General features: G+C 30.8%; 1 protein-coding gene across 4 annotated transcripts; it reads right to left on the bottom strand.

Annotated features, from left to right (window-relative positions):
• Positions 1–3,725: 3,725 nt before the first annotated feature.
• On the bottom strand, positions 3,726–7,732 carry LOC112722215 (transcription factor bHLH96-like). Of its 4 annotated transcripts, none has more exons than XR_011867604.1 (9): positions 7,461–7,732; positions 6,777–6,833; positions 6,528–6,625; positions 5,770–6,415; positions 5,370–5,560; positions 5,217–5,297; positions 4,770–5,031; positions 4,444–4,508; positions 3,726–4,268 (listed from the first exon to the last, which is right to left on the bottom strand). XR_011867604.1 is itself a non-coding variant. In XM_072206979.1 (8 exons), the coding sequence occupies exons 3-4, from the start codon at positions 6,400–6,402 to the stop codon at positions 6,005–6,007; spliced, it is 315 nt and encodes a 104-aa protein (XP_072063080.1). In that variant the 5' UTR covers positions 6,403–6,625; positions 6,777–6,833; positions 7,461–7,732; the 3' UTR covers positions 3,726–4,268; positions 4,444–4,508; positions 4,770–5,031; positions 5,217–5,297; positions 5,370–6,004. The 4 variants fall into 4 exon arrangements, 1 of the variants encoding a protein (XP_072063080.1); XR_011867605.1 differs by having other exon boundaries at positions 5,370–5,510; XR_011867606.1 differs by having other exon boundaries at positions 5,770–6,097.
• Positions 7,733–14,517: the final 6,785 nt, after the last annotated feature.

The following is a 14,517-nucleotide window of genomic DNA, read 5'->3' as shown; positions in this document are numbered from 1 at the left end:
TTTCAAACAAAATAAATGGATATCCCAAAATGATAAATGAATTGCCAAGCTATTTTAATTCTTTTATTTTCTTTTTTATTTTACTATTTTCAGTTTTGGAAAAGCGAATGGAGAATACTCCCAAACTTTCTCGAGCAATTACTATGTTGAAGCTAGTTATGTCTTCTATAAGCTTCCAATTATAACATTTCTACCAACGTGTTCATAGAACCTTAGTAGCTGAGCCACTCAGATTGAGTTCCGTTTAATTGCTAGCTTCTTCATTCTGGTTTTTAAATTCTTCGGGTGAAATTGACATCTGACAACGATTAAGATTACACCTCAACAGCTAATGTATCATTCAATTAAATATTATATTACTTAGAATAGTAATATTATAATATAAATCTCATTCTTTAACTATATTTGTAACTGTTAATTCTTTTTAAAAAATATCTTATACATAAGAATGAGAGATGCTTTTTCTTGCTTCAAAGAAAAAAAATGAGAAATAATACATATACTAATATACAATCAACGTAACGTAATACTCATGATGAATAATATGCAATAACTTTTGTGCCATTGTTGCTTCATCTAGAGAGCCTACAATCTGAGGTTTACAAAGGCAAAATGCCTTCTGGGAAAGGAAGATAATGAAAAATGGAGTTTTGATACGAGCGTTGTTATAAATACACCTTTTTGTTGTATATTTTATATCTACTTTATGAATAAATATAGAGAAAATTTCACTCTTCTCTTTTGAAAGATGTTAAAATGATACTTTTCTCTCCTCTATTTATAAAATAATGTACATTCTCATCCCTTATAAGTTATAACTTTTAAAAAATCTCCTTTTTAATCTATTTTAAATTTTTTTTGTTAGCTAATATTAATTTTATCTTTTTTAAGAAAAAATAAATAATTTTTTACAAAAATACCCTTTAACAAAAATTTTATTTTTTGTCATCAAATTTTACTTACCAAAATACCCTTTAGTAAATTATTTTTTATTGACTAAATTGTATTTTACCAAAATAATTTTAAAAAAAGTTTAATAATTAAATTATTTTTTCTAAGATATCCTTCCATAATTTTTTAATTATTAAATTGTGATTTTACCAAAATTTTTGTTAATAATTATTTTTATATTTTATAATTAATTTTTTGATATCAATATATATTATTTTAATATTAAATAAAAAATCTTGGTAAAATTATTTTCTGATATCATTATATATTAATTGTTATACATATTAACAGTGGTAAGATTTTTTTATTTAATGTTAAAATAATATATATTGATATCGAAAAATTAATAGTAAAATATAAAAATAATTGTTAACAAAAATTTGGTAAAATCATAATTTAATAATTAAAAAATTATTGAAGGGTATCTTAGAAAAAATAATTTAATTATTAATTTTTTTATAAATATTTTAGTAAAAATATAATTTAATTAATAAAAAATAATTTATAAAAGAGTATTTAAAATAATTTATTTTTTCTTGAAAATGGATAAAATTAACATAAATAAACACAACAAATTTAAAATGGATTAAAGATGAGGTTTTTTAAAAGTTATAAGGAAAGAGAAGGTATATTTTATAAATAGAGAAAAAAAATATCATTTTAACATCTCTGGAGAGGAGAGTGAAAATATATTGTATATAGATAAATAAATATGAATTACAGAAAGAAATAAATATGTATGAGTTGTTGATCTCTACCATAAAATCAGTATATATTATTATTATTTTTGTTGTTGTTGTTGTTGTTGTTGTTGTTGTTGTTGTTGTTAGATAAAGAATAGGGTTAAGTATGATTTTGGTCCCCAACATAGAGGTCGAAAATCGGAATCGTCCTTAACTTTTTTTTTTGCTACGAAATGGTCCCAAAGTTTCAATTTGTTTTAAAATTGTCCCTCGAATGAAAATACCTTTCTCCCTTCACCCAAAATCAACCACCACCACCACCACCAGAACAGAAGCCTACGCCCAACCAGAACCACCACTACCACCATCAGTATTATCATGTTCATCATCATCTTCATCAGAACTTTTCCCAAAATCAACCAAAATCAACCAGAAGCCCAAGCTGAACAAGAACCCACCACCACTACCACCATTATCATCATGGCCTTATCATCATCATCATCAGAAAATTCAAGCAACATGCACTTTGAACAATAATCAACAAATTCAGCAACAACAATATTTCAAATTCAAATTTCAGCAACAACAATATTCCACAACAAATTTTACAAAAAAAAATCTAAAATTTCACAAAAAATTCAATTTAAAGAAGAAGAAGAAGAAGCTGGTGGTGGTGCGGTGCGGCAGGACGGCAGGGCGGCAGAGCGACGAAAAAGAAGAAGCTGGTGGTGGTGCGGTGCGATGCGGTGGTGCGGCGATATGGCGGTCCCCCTTTTCTCCCCCCTCCTCCCCTCCCCCTCCCCCTCCCCCTTTTCTCACGCCCCCTTTCTTTCTTTTTTTATTTATTTTATATTTATTTTATTTTATAATTTTTTTACTGAAGGGTAATTTTGTAATAAAAAAATAAAATTAGTAAAAAGGATGATTTTAAAACAAACTGAAACTTTGGGGACTATTTTGTAGCAAAAAAAAAGTTAGGAACAATTCCGATTTTCGACCTCTACGTTGAGGACCAAAATCATACTTAACTCTAAAGAATACTTTTTAAGAACAATCAAGACATTAAAAATGGCAATATATTCAAGATATTTATGCCACAATTCAATCACTTCATTTTTATTTTTATTTTTGGTATTCACATTATGTATTAGAGTATAATTGAGTTTGTGAAGTAGAATTAAAGTTACAAAGAAAATTCTTAGAATGAGTAGAAGAATTAGATCAGTTCTATACACTTGAAGATTATCAAAATTATAGATTCTATTCTTAACTTTTTTTGGAGAAAAAGTTCCTGTGAATCCTGATCATGTACCAAACAAAAGTGAGGCCAAAATTTAGACATTACAAGAAACATCGTTAAAATCGACGGCAAAATCGACGGCTAGGCCGTCGATAATATTAAAATTCGACGGCAAAATAGACGATAGAGGTGGTCGCTATTAAGCTTGTCGATTTTTTAAAATTCTAATAAAATCGATGGCTTGTCTAGCCGTCGATAATAATTTAATAAAATCGACAGTGTCTCCGTCTATAATATGAGTTTGGGAATTTTATCTTTTTATTAAAATCGAAAACGTCCCGTCGATATTATTATATAAAATCGACACCATTTTCGTCGATATTTGATTCAATAAAATTGACAATATGTGCGTCGATAATATGCTTAATAAAATCGACAACGTTGCCGTCGATATTTGATTCAATAAAATCGACACATTTGCCGTCGATTTAATTATTTAGATACCGACAAATTCTATGTCTATATTTTGGTTTTTAAAAAGCGACAACTTTGCCGTCGATTTTAATAGTTATATGTTTTAATTATTTTTTTATTTAAAAAATAGTAAACAATTAATGCAAATAAACTTTTTTGGTGACTAATGCAAATAAACTTTTAAATATAGAAATAAAATAAAAAATAATTAATGCAAATAAACTTTTAAATATTAGATAATAAGTTTACAAACTTATCAAAATAATAAATAATCCTACTAACATAAAGACTCAAGACAAGATAGAAATAAAATTTTAAATATAAAAATAAAATTTATACAAATAAACTTTTAAATATAGAAATAAAATAAAAAATAATTAATGCAAATAAAATTTTAAATATTAGATAATAAGTTTACAAACTTATCAAAATAATAAATAATCCTCTAATATAAAGACTCAAGACAAGATAAATAACTAAACTTAGAGTAATATTCATTTAAATTGCAATCCACTAATAATACAAAATATTCAAATCCTAAAGTACACACCAGTAGGCTTTGTGAAATCCACACCACTGCTGCAACTGGAGACCAAGTCATCAACATAAACATCTCCAAGCACAGCTTTGAAAGGTGAAGTAGCCATTGATTTTCTATAAACCTTGTTGCCTAAAGAAAGAGACAGAACTGGATTCCTGTACAATAATGGTGTTGGCATTGCTTGTGGCCGTGTAATTGCTTCCTGAATGCGTTGACAGTAAATGGTAGTGTTCACCTTTGAGAGAATGCCAGATAGCATCGTAGACTTAGACCCTTATGCAAGAGCTTTTGAGTTTCTTTTAACTAAGTTGAGAAAGCTCATTTCTTTCCCCGCCACCCACCAAACCTTTCCCAAAGAGAATTGAACTGCACGTAGGTTCTGAATCCAAGAGAAATATATTGATTTGAAACTTCAACTATTATTCACTTCAAAGTTTCAAACTTTATAAAGAACAAGAACATGGCACTGATGGAAAAGGGAAACCAACTTGATGAAAAATAAAGAATTAAATCTGAAATGTAAGGAGGAGTTTCGAAGAGTTAAGGATTATTACCTGTTATGCTAAGAATTTTTTGGGATTTTGAGTGTTGTTCTGTCTGCCCCTATCTCCACAAAAACCTAAAGAAACGTCAGTGAAGAGCAAAATTTTACAAAGATAAAGGCACTAAATTAAGACAGCATGAAGTTGCATCTAAGCACACATAGCTACATTCAAAAGTGGACGCTAGAGGTCCCAGATTAGGTTATTCACCATCAGAGGATCCCAATACTAACTAACGTAAGAACCATATGCATTTAAATTAAGTGAAGATGCAGAACTAGCAAATCTTCACAACAGCAAAGTTTGCTTACAATGAAATGAATCAGAGAAATAGGTACCTAAAATACCCCAAGATTTCTATTGTGACCTGATTTGGGCACTTCCAATGAAACAGTAACCTGCACATTTTGTTTAGGAGGTAACACCCTTTGACCCACCCACTTACTAGCTGCAATTTCCTTCACTGAATCATGGCCACCAACAACACCAGCACACGATATTAGAGGCACATATGCCACAGGACTCTGCTTGGTGTAGTCAAAGTTGAAACCTTTTATCAATTGGGTTGGCTTCTGCGCTAACCCGCTGACCACAAACCCACTAAAAACAAGTGAGGAAACAGCAAATAAGTCATCCTCCTGAAGAGCAACACAAAGACTTCATGCATGATTCTAATTGAATAGATAATTATTTTATTAAAGAAATAGAAAATTTGTAATCACATGGAAACAATGAAAACAACTAAGAAAGACAGGCTTATAATATAATCATATACAAAAGACAACCTTCATGAAGATATAATATTCCCTCTGCTGTTCCTAATGCAATTCTCTGCCTAATAGACCACGGAAGCTTCTCCTTGGACCCTAATAACAATCAAAAGAAATTAGAAACACATGAAAATTTTGAAAAAGGTTAAACAATTAATCCTGCATTACCATAAAGAACTGAAGCTAGGCTTCCTTTTTCAGACAATTCAAGAACCAGATGCATTCCACCTTCCACACCATAACCAACCAATTTAGTAGTGTTGGTGTGGCTTACATGAGCCATGATTCCAAGTTCTGATAACAAGTCACCTATAGTTTCATCAGTTGTTCCTCTTGTTAGTCTTTTCACCTATAGTAAACTTGAACATAATACTAGTTTTAGATGTTTATGCATTTTGCACAGAACAATTATAATAGTGCAGACTGCAGTACAAAAAGCTAAAATCACAATTTTCACATCAGCTATTTGTCAAAATTTCATTTAGCATAAATTCTCGTCATAACGAAATATACGATGAGTGATTTGTATAGGTAACATATTCTCAGCAAAGGAAAACATTTAAAATACCTGCAATTTAGATTCAAAATCCTCTGGCGACCAGTGCATCAATCAGTGTATTAACATACATATAGGTAGGTAATAATAATTTGGTACAACTTGAAACCTAGAATAAATTAAAGTAGCCACATATATAGCCAAAGAAAAATCAAATATCATAATCACCATCACTAATAATTAAGGTCTTGATTGAAAAAAAATAAGCAATGCTGATTAGTAGTTCAAATTAAATAAATATCCCTAATTATTCAACAGACTCATGTTGAATGTTTTCAATCATTTGGCACACAGCCGTGGCTATCTCATCCACTGATCCCAACTTGCAATCATCTTCCACCTTCACCAAAAATATCAAACAATTAATTTAAAGTAGTTAGTAAATGAAATTAAATTAGTGAAGTAATTAAAGAAAGAAGAAACTTTAACGCTGAGAGAATAGAGGACAATATCATTGTTAGTGGTGGTGACATTAAGATGCAAGATTGTGAGACGCATGGCTTGCAAATTAGACACCATCTTCAAGAGCTGCTTGGGCTTTTTATTTGACCTTATTTTCAGATTTGCATGGCTTTCCACCATTGCTACTTCAATATCAGCATTCCCTGTCACTTGTGAGAAGCCGAAGAACTCGGAAAAAGGCATGGTTAGTCATGTTCTCCAAGTAATCAATGCACAATAGCAAACAGTTCACAGCAGAGTCAACTACATATTTTCCAACCAAAGCAAAAGAGAACGAGATTGGAAAAGAAGCCAGTAGAAAAAATTACAATTGAAGTTCCGTTGCTTCATCCTGATTGGCAAAACAGAGGTCTATATTGTCAGACTCCAATAACTTCATAAGTGGTGGCTTAAATTTCCTCACCATCTTGTCAAATAAAAGAAATATTAGAAAACAGTTAGCTTCATTAATTTTTTCAAGGAAGAGAATAATAAAAGAAGAAGAAAAACAAATTGTGGTGAATCTTCATTGAGAGGATGATGAAACAAAATGTGAAAGCGAAGAAATGAAAATGAACCTCCATGCTTATTATCCACCCAGGGCAATTGGCACCATAGATACCGCATTTCACTCCCTGAAAATTGGTATCATATTGATTAATCTCAGACTGCAAGAGATGATTCTTCCCTAAGAAAAATAAAATAACTAAATGATCATTTCTAAGCTCTTCATAAACAAGCGTTGCAAGACACTGAAGTTCTTTACAGATTTCTTCAGCATAAAACGAGGTTACATATAGTTGATCATTGAATCTAACTTAATAAAAAATTAGAGAACTAACACCAAAAATAGAGAAGAATCCTATAAATCCATGTCAGTCATGAAGAAAGAATACAAAATTGCAGGATAACACAAAAAAATGAACAAAAGTAGTGATAACACCCGCAATGCCTTTCTTCTTTCATCAATCTTTGAATTGAAGACCTATATCATTGAGAAAAGTAGTGAATCATCTACAAATGCTGAGCAAATTTTTTATTGATAAAAAAAAATCAATTGAAGAACAAAAGAGAGAGAGTAACTGATTTTGATTGAGCACGGTCAATTGAATTGATGAAATGTGATGAATTGATTATGCTAACTAGGTTTCAGTGATGCGATTGTTATTAACAAACGCAAATTCAGAATTTCATTATGAAAATAGTAGATACAACAACTGCAAAAATAAGTATAATAATCAGAGAGACTGAGAGGAACTTACATGAACAGATGGCACGGCGACAGGCTCGGCGGAGGAGGAGGAGAAGAAAAAGAAGAAGCTCTGCTCTCCGACGGAGGACGGCGGGTTTTTTCAATCGTCGGAGGAGAAGAAGCTCTACTCATATGCTCTCTGCCTCTCTCCGTGACGGTGACTCCGTCTCTGGTCTCTACTCTCAAGCATTGGAGAAGAAGAAGCAGCAGCAGCTTCACTCTGAACTTTGAGTCTCTGGAGGTTTGGGGTTAATGTTTGGGAAACTGATTGAAACGAAGGACGCGGGTAATAAAGGTGGGCATAATTTTTTGTTGATAAAAATCGACGGTAAATTCGTCGATTTTAGTTAAAACAAAAATTAACATATTGACCATCTATTTTATATAATAAATTTATACCTTCCATCCTATTTTGAAAGAAGATCTCCATCGTTAAAATTTATCGACGGCAAAAGTCGTCGATATTATAATTATTAAAATAGACAATAGATTTGTCGATTTTAAAGAAAAACAATTACCATCTGCGTAACGATGACGATTTTAAATTGTTACTAAAATCGACAACATTGCCGTCGATATTATTATATAAAATCGACGCCATTTGTGTCGATTTTAATTTAAAAAAAAACGTCTTTAGCGTCTATTTTCTACATTAAATCCATACCATTAATTTTATTTAAGAAAGCAATCTGAACTGTTTAAATTTATCGACAGAAAGGTTGTCGATATTTTAAATATAAAAATAGACGCCATGTCCATCGATTTTAAAATAAAAGTATTTTCATCATCCGGTCCGTCAACAATATGACGATAGTTTGCAGAGGTTTAATGCATCATAAAAAAAATCGACGAACAGGTCGTCGATTTTATTATTTTATTTTTATTTATTTTTTAAAAAAATATCGACAACAAGCCGTCGAAAAATATCGACGGGAGAGATAGCCGTCGATTTTTTGCGTCGATAAATACGTTTTTTCTTGTAGTGAGAACACGTAATTATCTACAGTAAATTTCGATATACTCAATAAATTTTAAGTGATGTTAGATACATACAATAATTATGACAGAATAAAGCGTATTTTATTATCTTTATCAATGAGATAAGAAGAGCCACAAGTAAAGATAGAAATACCTTGTCCATTACCTACATACAATATATCTAAATCATGCATTGATGGAGTTATGGTTAAGAGATTTGAAGAATCTAAAGTTACATGTATGGGGCAGTTAGAGGGAAGGGGGCAATGGTTTCCAAAATTAATAATTTGTATGCATAAGTCTTTATTTTTTTAGTTTGTCTCCTTTTATTTTTTTATTTTTCTCTCTTTTTAACTTATATTTTTCATGTTGATCCTCCCAAAAAATTTTTTTAGCTCCACGCTTGCATGGTGGCTTACTCTAGAATCGGCATACGAAGAAGCTTCCCTAAGAGTGCGGGATTAATGAAATGAAGAAGGTGGTGGTGGAGGATGCATTGTGGAGTAGAAAATTTGTTGAGGAAGTTGTGTAGATGTTGAATATAAAACTTAAAAATTTGGATCAAATCTGTGAAATAGTTTTGTACCACATGTCCTTGTCAATCACATAATTGGTATTGTGGTCTTGGTGTTGAATAAAAGAATCGACTATCAACACGTCCATTTCTGCTACCACGTCCTCTTCGAGCAGGAACTCTTCTACCAAATTGGTATCTAGAATGGTAAAGAAGTTTGAGCCAGATTAGCCATTGGAACAGAGTCTTGAGGTCTTTTGTACCTTTTCAGTATGTCATCATATGCTTTAAGAAAAGATTCTACTTCTGAAACTTTATAAGAGCTCAATCTTAACATAATAAATATATTGAAGACAATATATTAGACTAATGCTCTTAGAGAAAGGCGATAAAATTCTGAACAGAAACAAACTAATCCTAACAAGTTTTATAACTACTAATTAACTAAAAATAGAATTGTAATTACCAAGCTAATAACTTATTTAGCTATCTTTAACAATTTTAATTAATTTTAAATACTGTAGTTGATAGGTAAAAGAGCTCCATTATAAAGACTAGGAATATTACTACAATATTTTATAAATTAAATGTATATATATATAATTAATAAATATGATTATATTAGTTAAGATGATAAATATTTTATATTTACACTTTAATTTAAAAATTTTAGGTCCAAATATTAAAGAAACAAAAAGTTTTTTAATCGATAGGATAAAGGATATTACAAGCTAAGAACAAAAATTTGTGTACCAAATCTTTCTTTATGAATAGTCCTTGTTATATATTGCAGAATTATTATATAACATAAGTATGAAATAATATACTTATATCATAGTATTAATAGGTACTAACATATTTATTAATTCACTTTTTTATTCATTAAATATATGTACATAATAATAACAAATGTGTTATCAATTAATATAGTAAATGCTATACTGACTCATTTCTTAAATATTTTTATTAATTAAAAAAAATATTATATGTATTTTTTGTTAAATAAATAAATCTCATTTTGCATAATGTATTACATGAATTTTTTTAAATGAGTGAAAAATTCATCCGTTAGAAATAAATGACATTTTGAATGATGTATTTCTTGTTAATTAAACGACATATGATTTTTAATAATGTATGATATATAGTTAAAATTACATGTATTTCTTGTTAATTAAATGATATATGATAGTTAGAAATAAAATTATAAGTTAGTTAAAATAAATAAATAAATTTTATTTTGAATATAAAATATTTATTAAATAATAATAATATATAAATAATATAAAAATATATAATAAATTAAACATATTATAAATAAAATTTTAAATATAATAATAAAATAATAATATTATAGTATATTGTACAGTTTGAATTGGATTGGATCGATTTTAAAAAGTAAATTCGAAATTCGATCCGATTTATGTAGTTTACAAAAAATAAAATCCAATCAAATCTAAATTAGTACAATTTTAATCATTTGGTTTAAATTGAATTAGATAATTTAGATCGATTTAGATTTGAACACCACTACTTAAAAATGTTGCCATATAAAATTATAACACATCTTTGTGCATATTAATTAATAGTAAAAAAAATTTTATTAAAAAAGAAGAATGCAAAAATATAAGGATTTAATTAATTTGTGTCTTGAAGACACAATTTAAAAATATAATATTAAAAATTTTAAAATACTTTTGATGTATTCAATGTATTGAAAACATAAAAAAATAATTTTTATAACAACTTTTATAAAATATTTTTTTTTATAATATGCTTAACATATGTCTTTATGACACAAGTTAGGAAAACTCAAAATATAATATACTAATTCTTAATTAAGTTTCAAATAGAACATAAAAAAGAGAAAGGCCAATTCGTACACATATTTTCTGTAACACCCTACAACACTCAACTTTACGCTTAAGCCGTAAAACAGAGGTGATGGGGGCATTACGACCTCTAATATAAAATGAGTATATATAATAGCAGAAAGAATATAATAAACTAGGAGCCTTGAAGAATAGGAAAAATAAAAATCACGGAATAAAAGCGTAATGTCCAGAAAATGAGTTAACTTGCGTACAAAGAAAATTGTAGCTATGAAGCATAAGATAACAAAAATAGGAATAGAGGGCCAAAGATACAAAATAACAAGCTTCTAACTCAGCTCGCGAAGTCAAGACTGGCCGGAGAATATATACATATATATAAACATATCTAAAACCAAAATTTACATAAACAAAATCCTGTCTCTCCATAAGCCTCTAAGAGGATCAAAAGGAACAAGTCATTCGGAGAGAATACTAGGTATATATATATATATATATGACTATACAATCCAAAAAATAACCCGATAACCACTTCGCTTCAGGAGCTCAGACGCCTAAGGAGGTGCCTCTCGACCTGCATTTGAAAAATAACAACATAGTATGGGGTGAGAACCAGAGGTTCTCAGTATGGTAAAGGTGCCACACATATAAGATATAAGGTCCTGGGAATGCCAGAGGCAATCCTAGAATGCCGACACTCAGATTATTAAGCTTAAAGCATTAAACAGAAACGATAAAAGGTGGTTTTCTAAGAGTATCTAAGCCTAACTTAACTTAATCTTGAGTCTAGTCTTACCGCCTTTCCTCCGTACCTCCATCTACGACAACATATCACAGACAAATAAATAGATAAAGGAAAACACAAGAAGGTTACAAGTACTGCAGGTAGCAAATATACAGTTAGCATAGAAAATACACTTAGGCACACCCAGTTAATGTACAAACAAGTAATTCAAGCAATATGCACATGATGCATGTCTGTCCTATGGCTGATGAGTCTCATCTGTCGGTTATCAAGCCAACCCGATAAGTCCGGTTTGCTAAACCTTTGGACTATCTCCCGATGCGCATCCTCATGAGTCTATGCATAGCTTTTTCTCATATATATATCAAATCGCTCAATGGGGATACCATTCCCGGGAATTTATAAGTGCCCGGTCACCCTTACGTTGTAGGGTCAACAGAGTATCGAGTTTTCGACCTAGTACACGTGGTGGCAAACCACGATACTTTACCCAGGGAATCTCGTATCTCAGATCATTTGATTATTCAAGCCAAGTATCATACATGATCATTCATTTGATTATTCAAGCTAAGTATCATACATGATCATCCGTAACATTTCATATTTAATTCATCACTTTTCAGCTTTACTTCACCTCCAAGTTATCCCCATTTGCTAACTTCATCTGATTATCAAGTTTAATACTATTATTTATGACTAAAGGAATAAAAATAGAGGTTTAGAAATTTGAAATAGGGTTTAAAACTCAAAAAACCATGTTTGTTGAAACAGGGGCCACACGTACACGTGGGAGTGTAAAAATGCAGCTCGCGCGCGCGTCCCTTGTTATGCGTACGTGTAGGTGAATACTTCATGTCATGCGTACGCGTGGGCCACCCGTACGCGTGGACGTGTGTTTTTCCAAAATCCTAATTAGGCAAAAACTGTAGAATTACAAAATTTTAACCAAACTTCCGACGCACATAACTTAATAATTTTAAATCTTTTTTCATCCATTCTTCAAACTGCATAAACTTCACGAACCAAATTTTCATTTGAAACAAGTTGGAAACAAATTGAGGGTCCGGAAGCCAAGTTATAGCTCACCGAAGTTCAGCCCAAAACCAAGTTTTGCAAAACTCTCCAAACCTCATTTTCATTCAAAAGTTCCATTCTATTCACTACCAAACCTGCCAATTTCAACACAACATGCCCTTCCTCATCATCACAACCATTACCACAATAATCATACCTCAAATCATTAACAAATTCATCAAATCACCACTAACCATCAAGCATCATCAACCATATATTTACATCCTCAAATCATTAATCAACAAACTTATCAATTCACCAACTAATTAACAAACACCAAACCCAAACCAACTAGTTAACAAGATACTAAGCAATAATTATATACACATACATTCCAACCTATCCTATGGTCATCTAGCCTAAGTTTTCACAGAACATTATATATTAAATGAACGAAACATAAACCATACCTTGGCCGGTTTTCTCGTAGTGATCAAGGAAACTTATTAAAACAAACACAGCCCCAAGAACTTCAACAAAACACTAGTGTTTAGCTTCCTCCAAGTTTCAATATCCACAATTTCAAACTCCAATTATTTATTCACAACCTAATACACATTCATAACACATATATACCCAAACTAGGACCAAGACCCAACATATATAAACCCATTAAATGAGCTTTCAGCTCATTTTCACCACCAAAGAGAGAGAGAAACGCGGATTGAGAGAGAAGGGAGAAGAAAAGGGGTGTTTCTATTTATTGTCACCTTCTGAGAGCAATAACTTGAGCTATGGAGCTTGGATTGACGAGCCATTTGTGGCTAGGAGAAGCTCTCATCGAACTCTTCATTTCTAGCTAAGCTTTGTTGGTAAGAAATTGAAACTCTAGTTCCATTTTTCAGCCCTAATAATTCTACATTTTTGGGTTTGGTTTTTGAGTAAGTTTTGTGATTTTGTTTGTTTAGGGGTGACCTAGCATTGGGATATTGTTGGTTTTTATGCTTAATGCCGTTGGGTAAGGTAAGGTTTCACTAAACCCTTGTGTTTAGTTATTTTTGTGAACCCTAGGTTTGATGTGATCTGTTGTATGATGTTAGATTGAGTTTTGGAGTTTATTGGAGTGATGCTTGGTGATTTTGAGCTTGGTGGCTTTGCTTGGAGTTTTGAGTTGCGTGGGAATCGGCCAAGGTATAGTTTCGATTTTCTTTATGTAATATGTAATGTTTCTGGAAACTTAGGCTACTAGACCTTATGATAGGATTGAATTGATGTTAGTTGTTGATTGTTATTGATTATTGTGGTTGATGATGATTGTTGAGAATTATTATTGTTAATGAGGAGTGTTGATATTATTGATAAATGATGTGGATTAGGAATTTTGATGATGATAAATGGATACTTGGATTGATAAGTGTTAAAGGAGTTGATAAATTGGTATATTAAGGTTTGGATATTGTATAGTGAAATAATGATGGAATTTAGGAGCTTTGATGTGATTTAGATTGAATTTAGATGTTGATGAATAATGATTTTGATGGCGTGGAATAGTATAATTAGGAGGTTATTGATAGTTGATTTTGAGGAATGAATGGTATAGACTTTTGTTTTGTTTTCGTATTGTTTAGGTTGTGAGTAGTTTGGTTTTGAATTGAGAGTTTTGGTAAAGTTGAGTTTTTAGTGTTTTTGGTAAAAATGGGTTTTAGGCCAACTTTGGCGGATCAAATTTTGAGCTACAATTTTTGAAATTGATTAAACTTTTTATCAAATCAAAGATAATTCAAAGAGCTTTAAAACGGTATAGATTTTGTAGAAATCTAAATTTTGTAGAGAAAGATATGATCGTTGGAAGTTGGTGTCAAAAATATGATTTCTGTGATGTTGCAAAATTGTGAGTTCTGGTTTGTGTGCGCACGCACACTGCTGTGCACGTGCTCTGAACAGGGGCCACATTTTTAATTGTGTGTACCCACACCCTTGTGCA

The sequence above is a fragment of the Arachis hypogaea genome, chromosome 11 (assembly GCF_003086295.3).
Source record: "Arachis hypogaea cultivar Tifrunner chromosome 11, arahy.Tifrunner.gnm2.J5K5, whole genome shotgun sequence".
NCBI lineage: Eukaryota > Viridiplantae > Streptophyta > Magnoliopsida > Fabales > Fabaceae > Arachis > Arachis hypogaea.
This window is presented reverse-complemented; position numbering and strand designations above follow the sequence as displayed.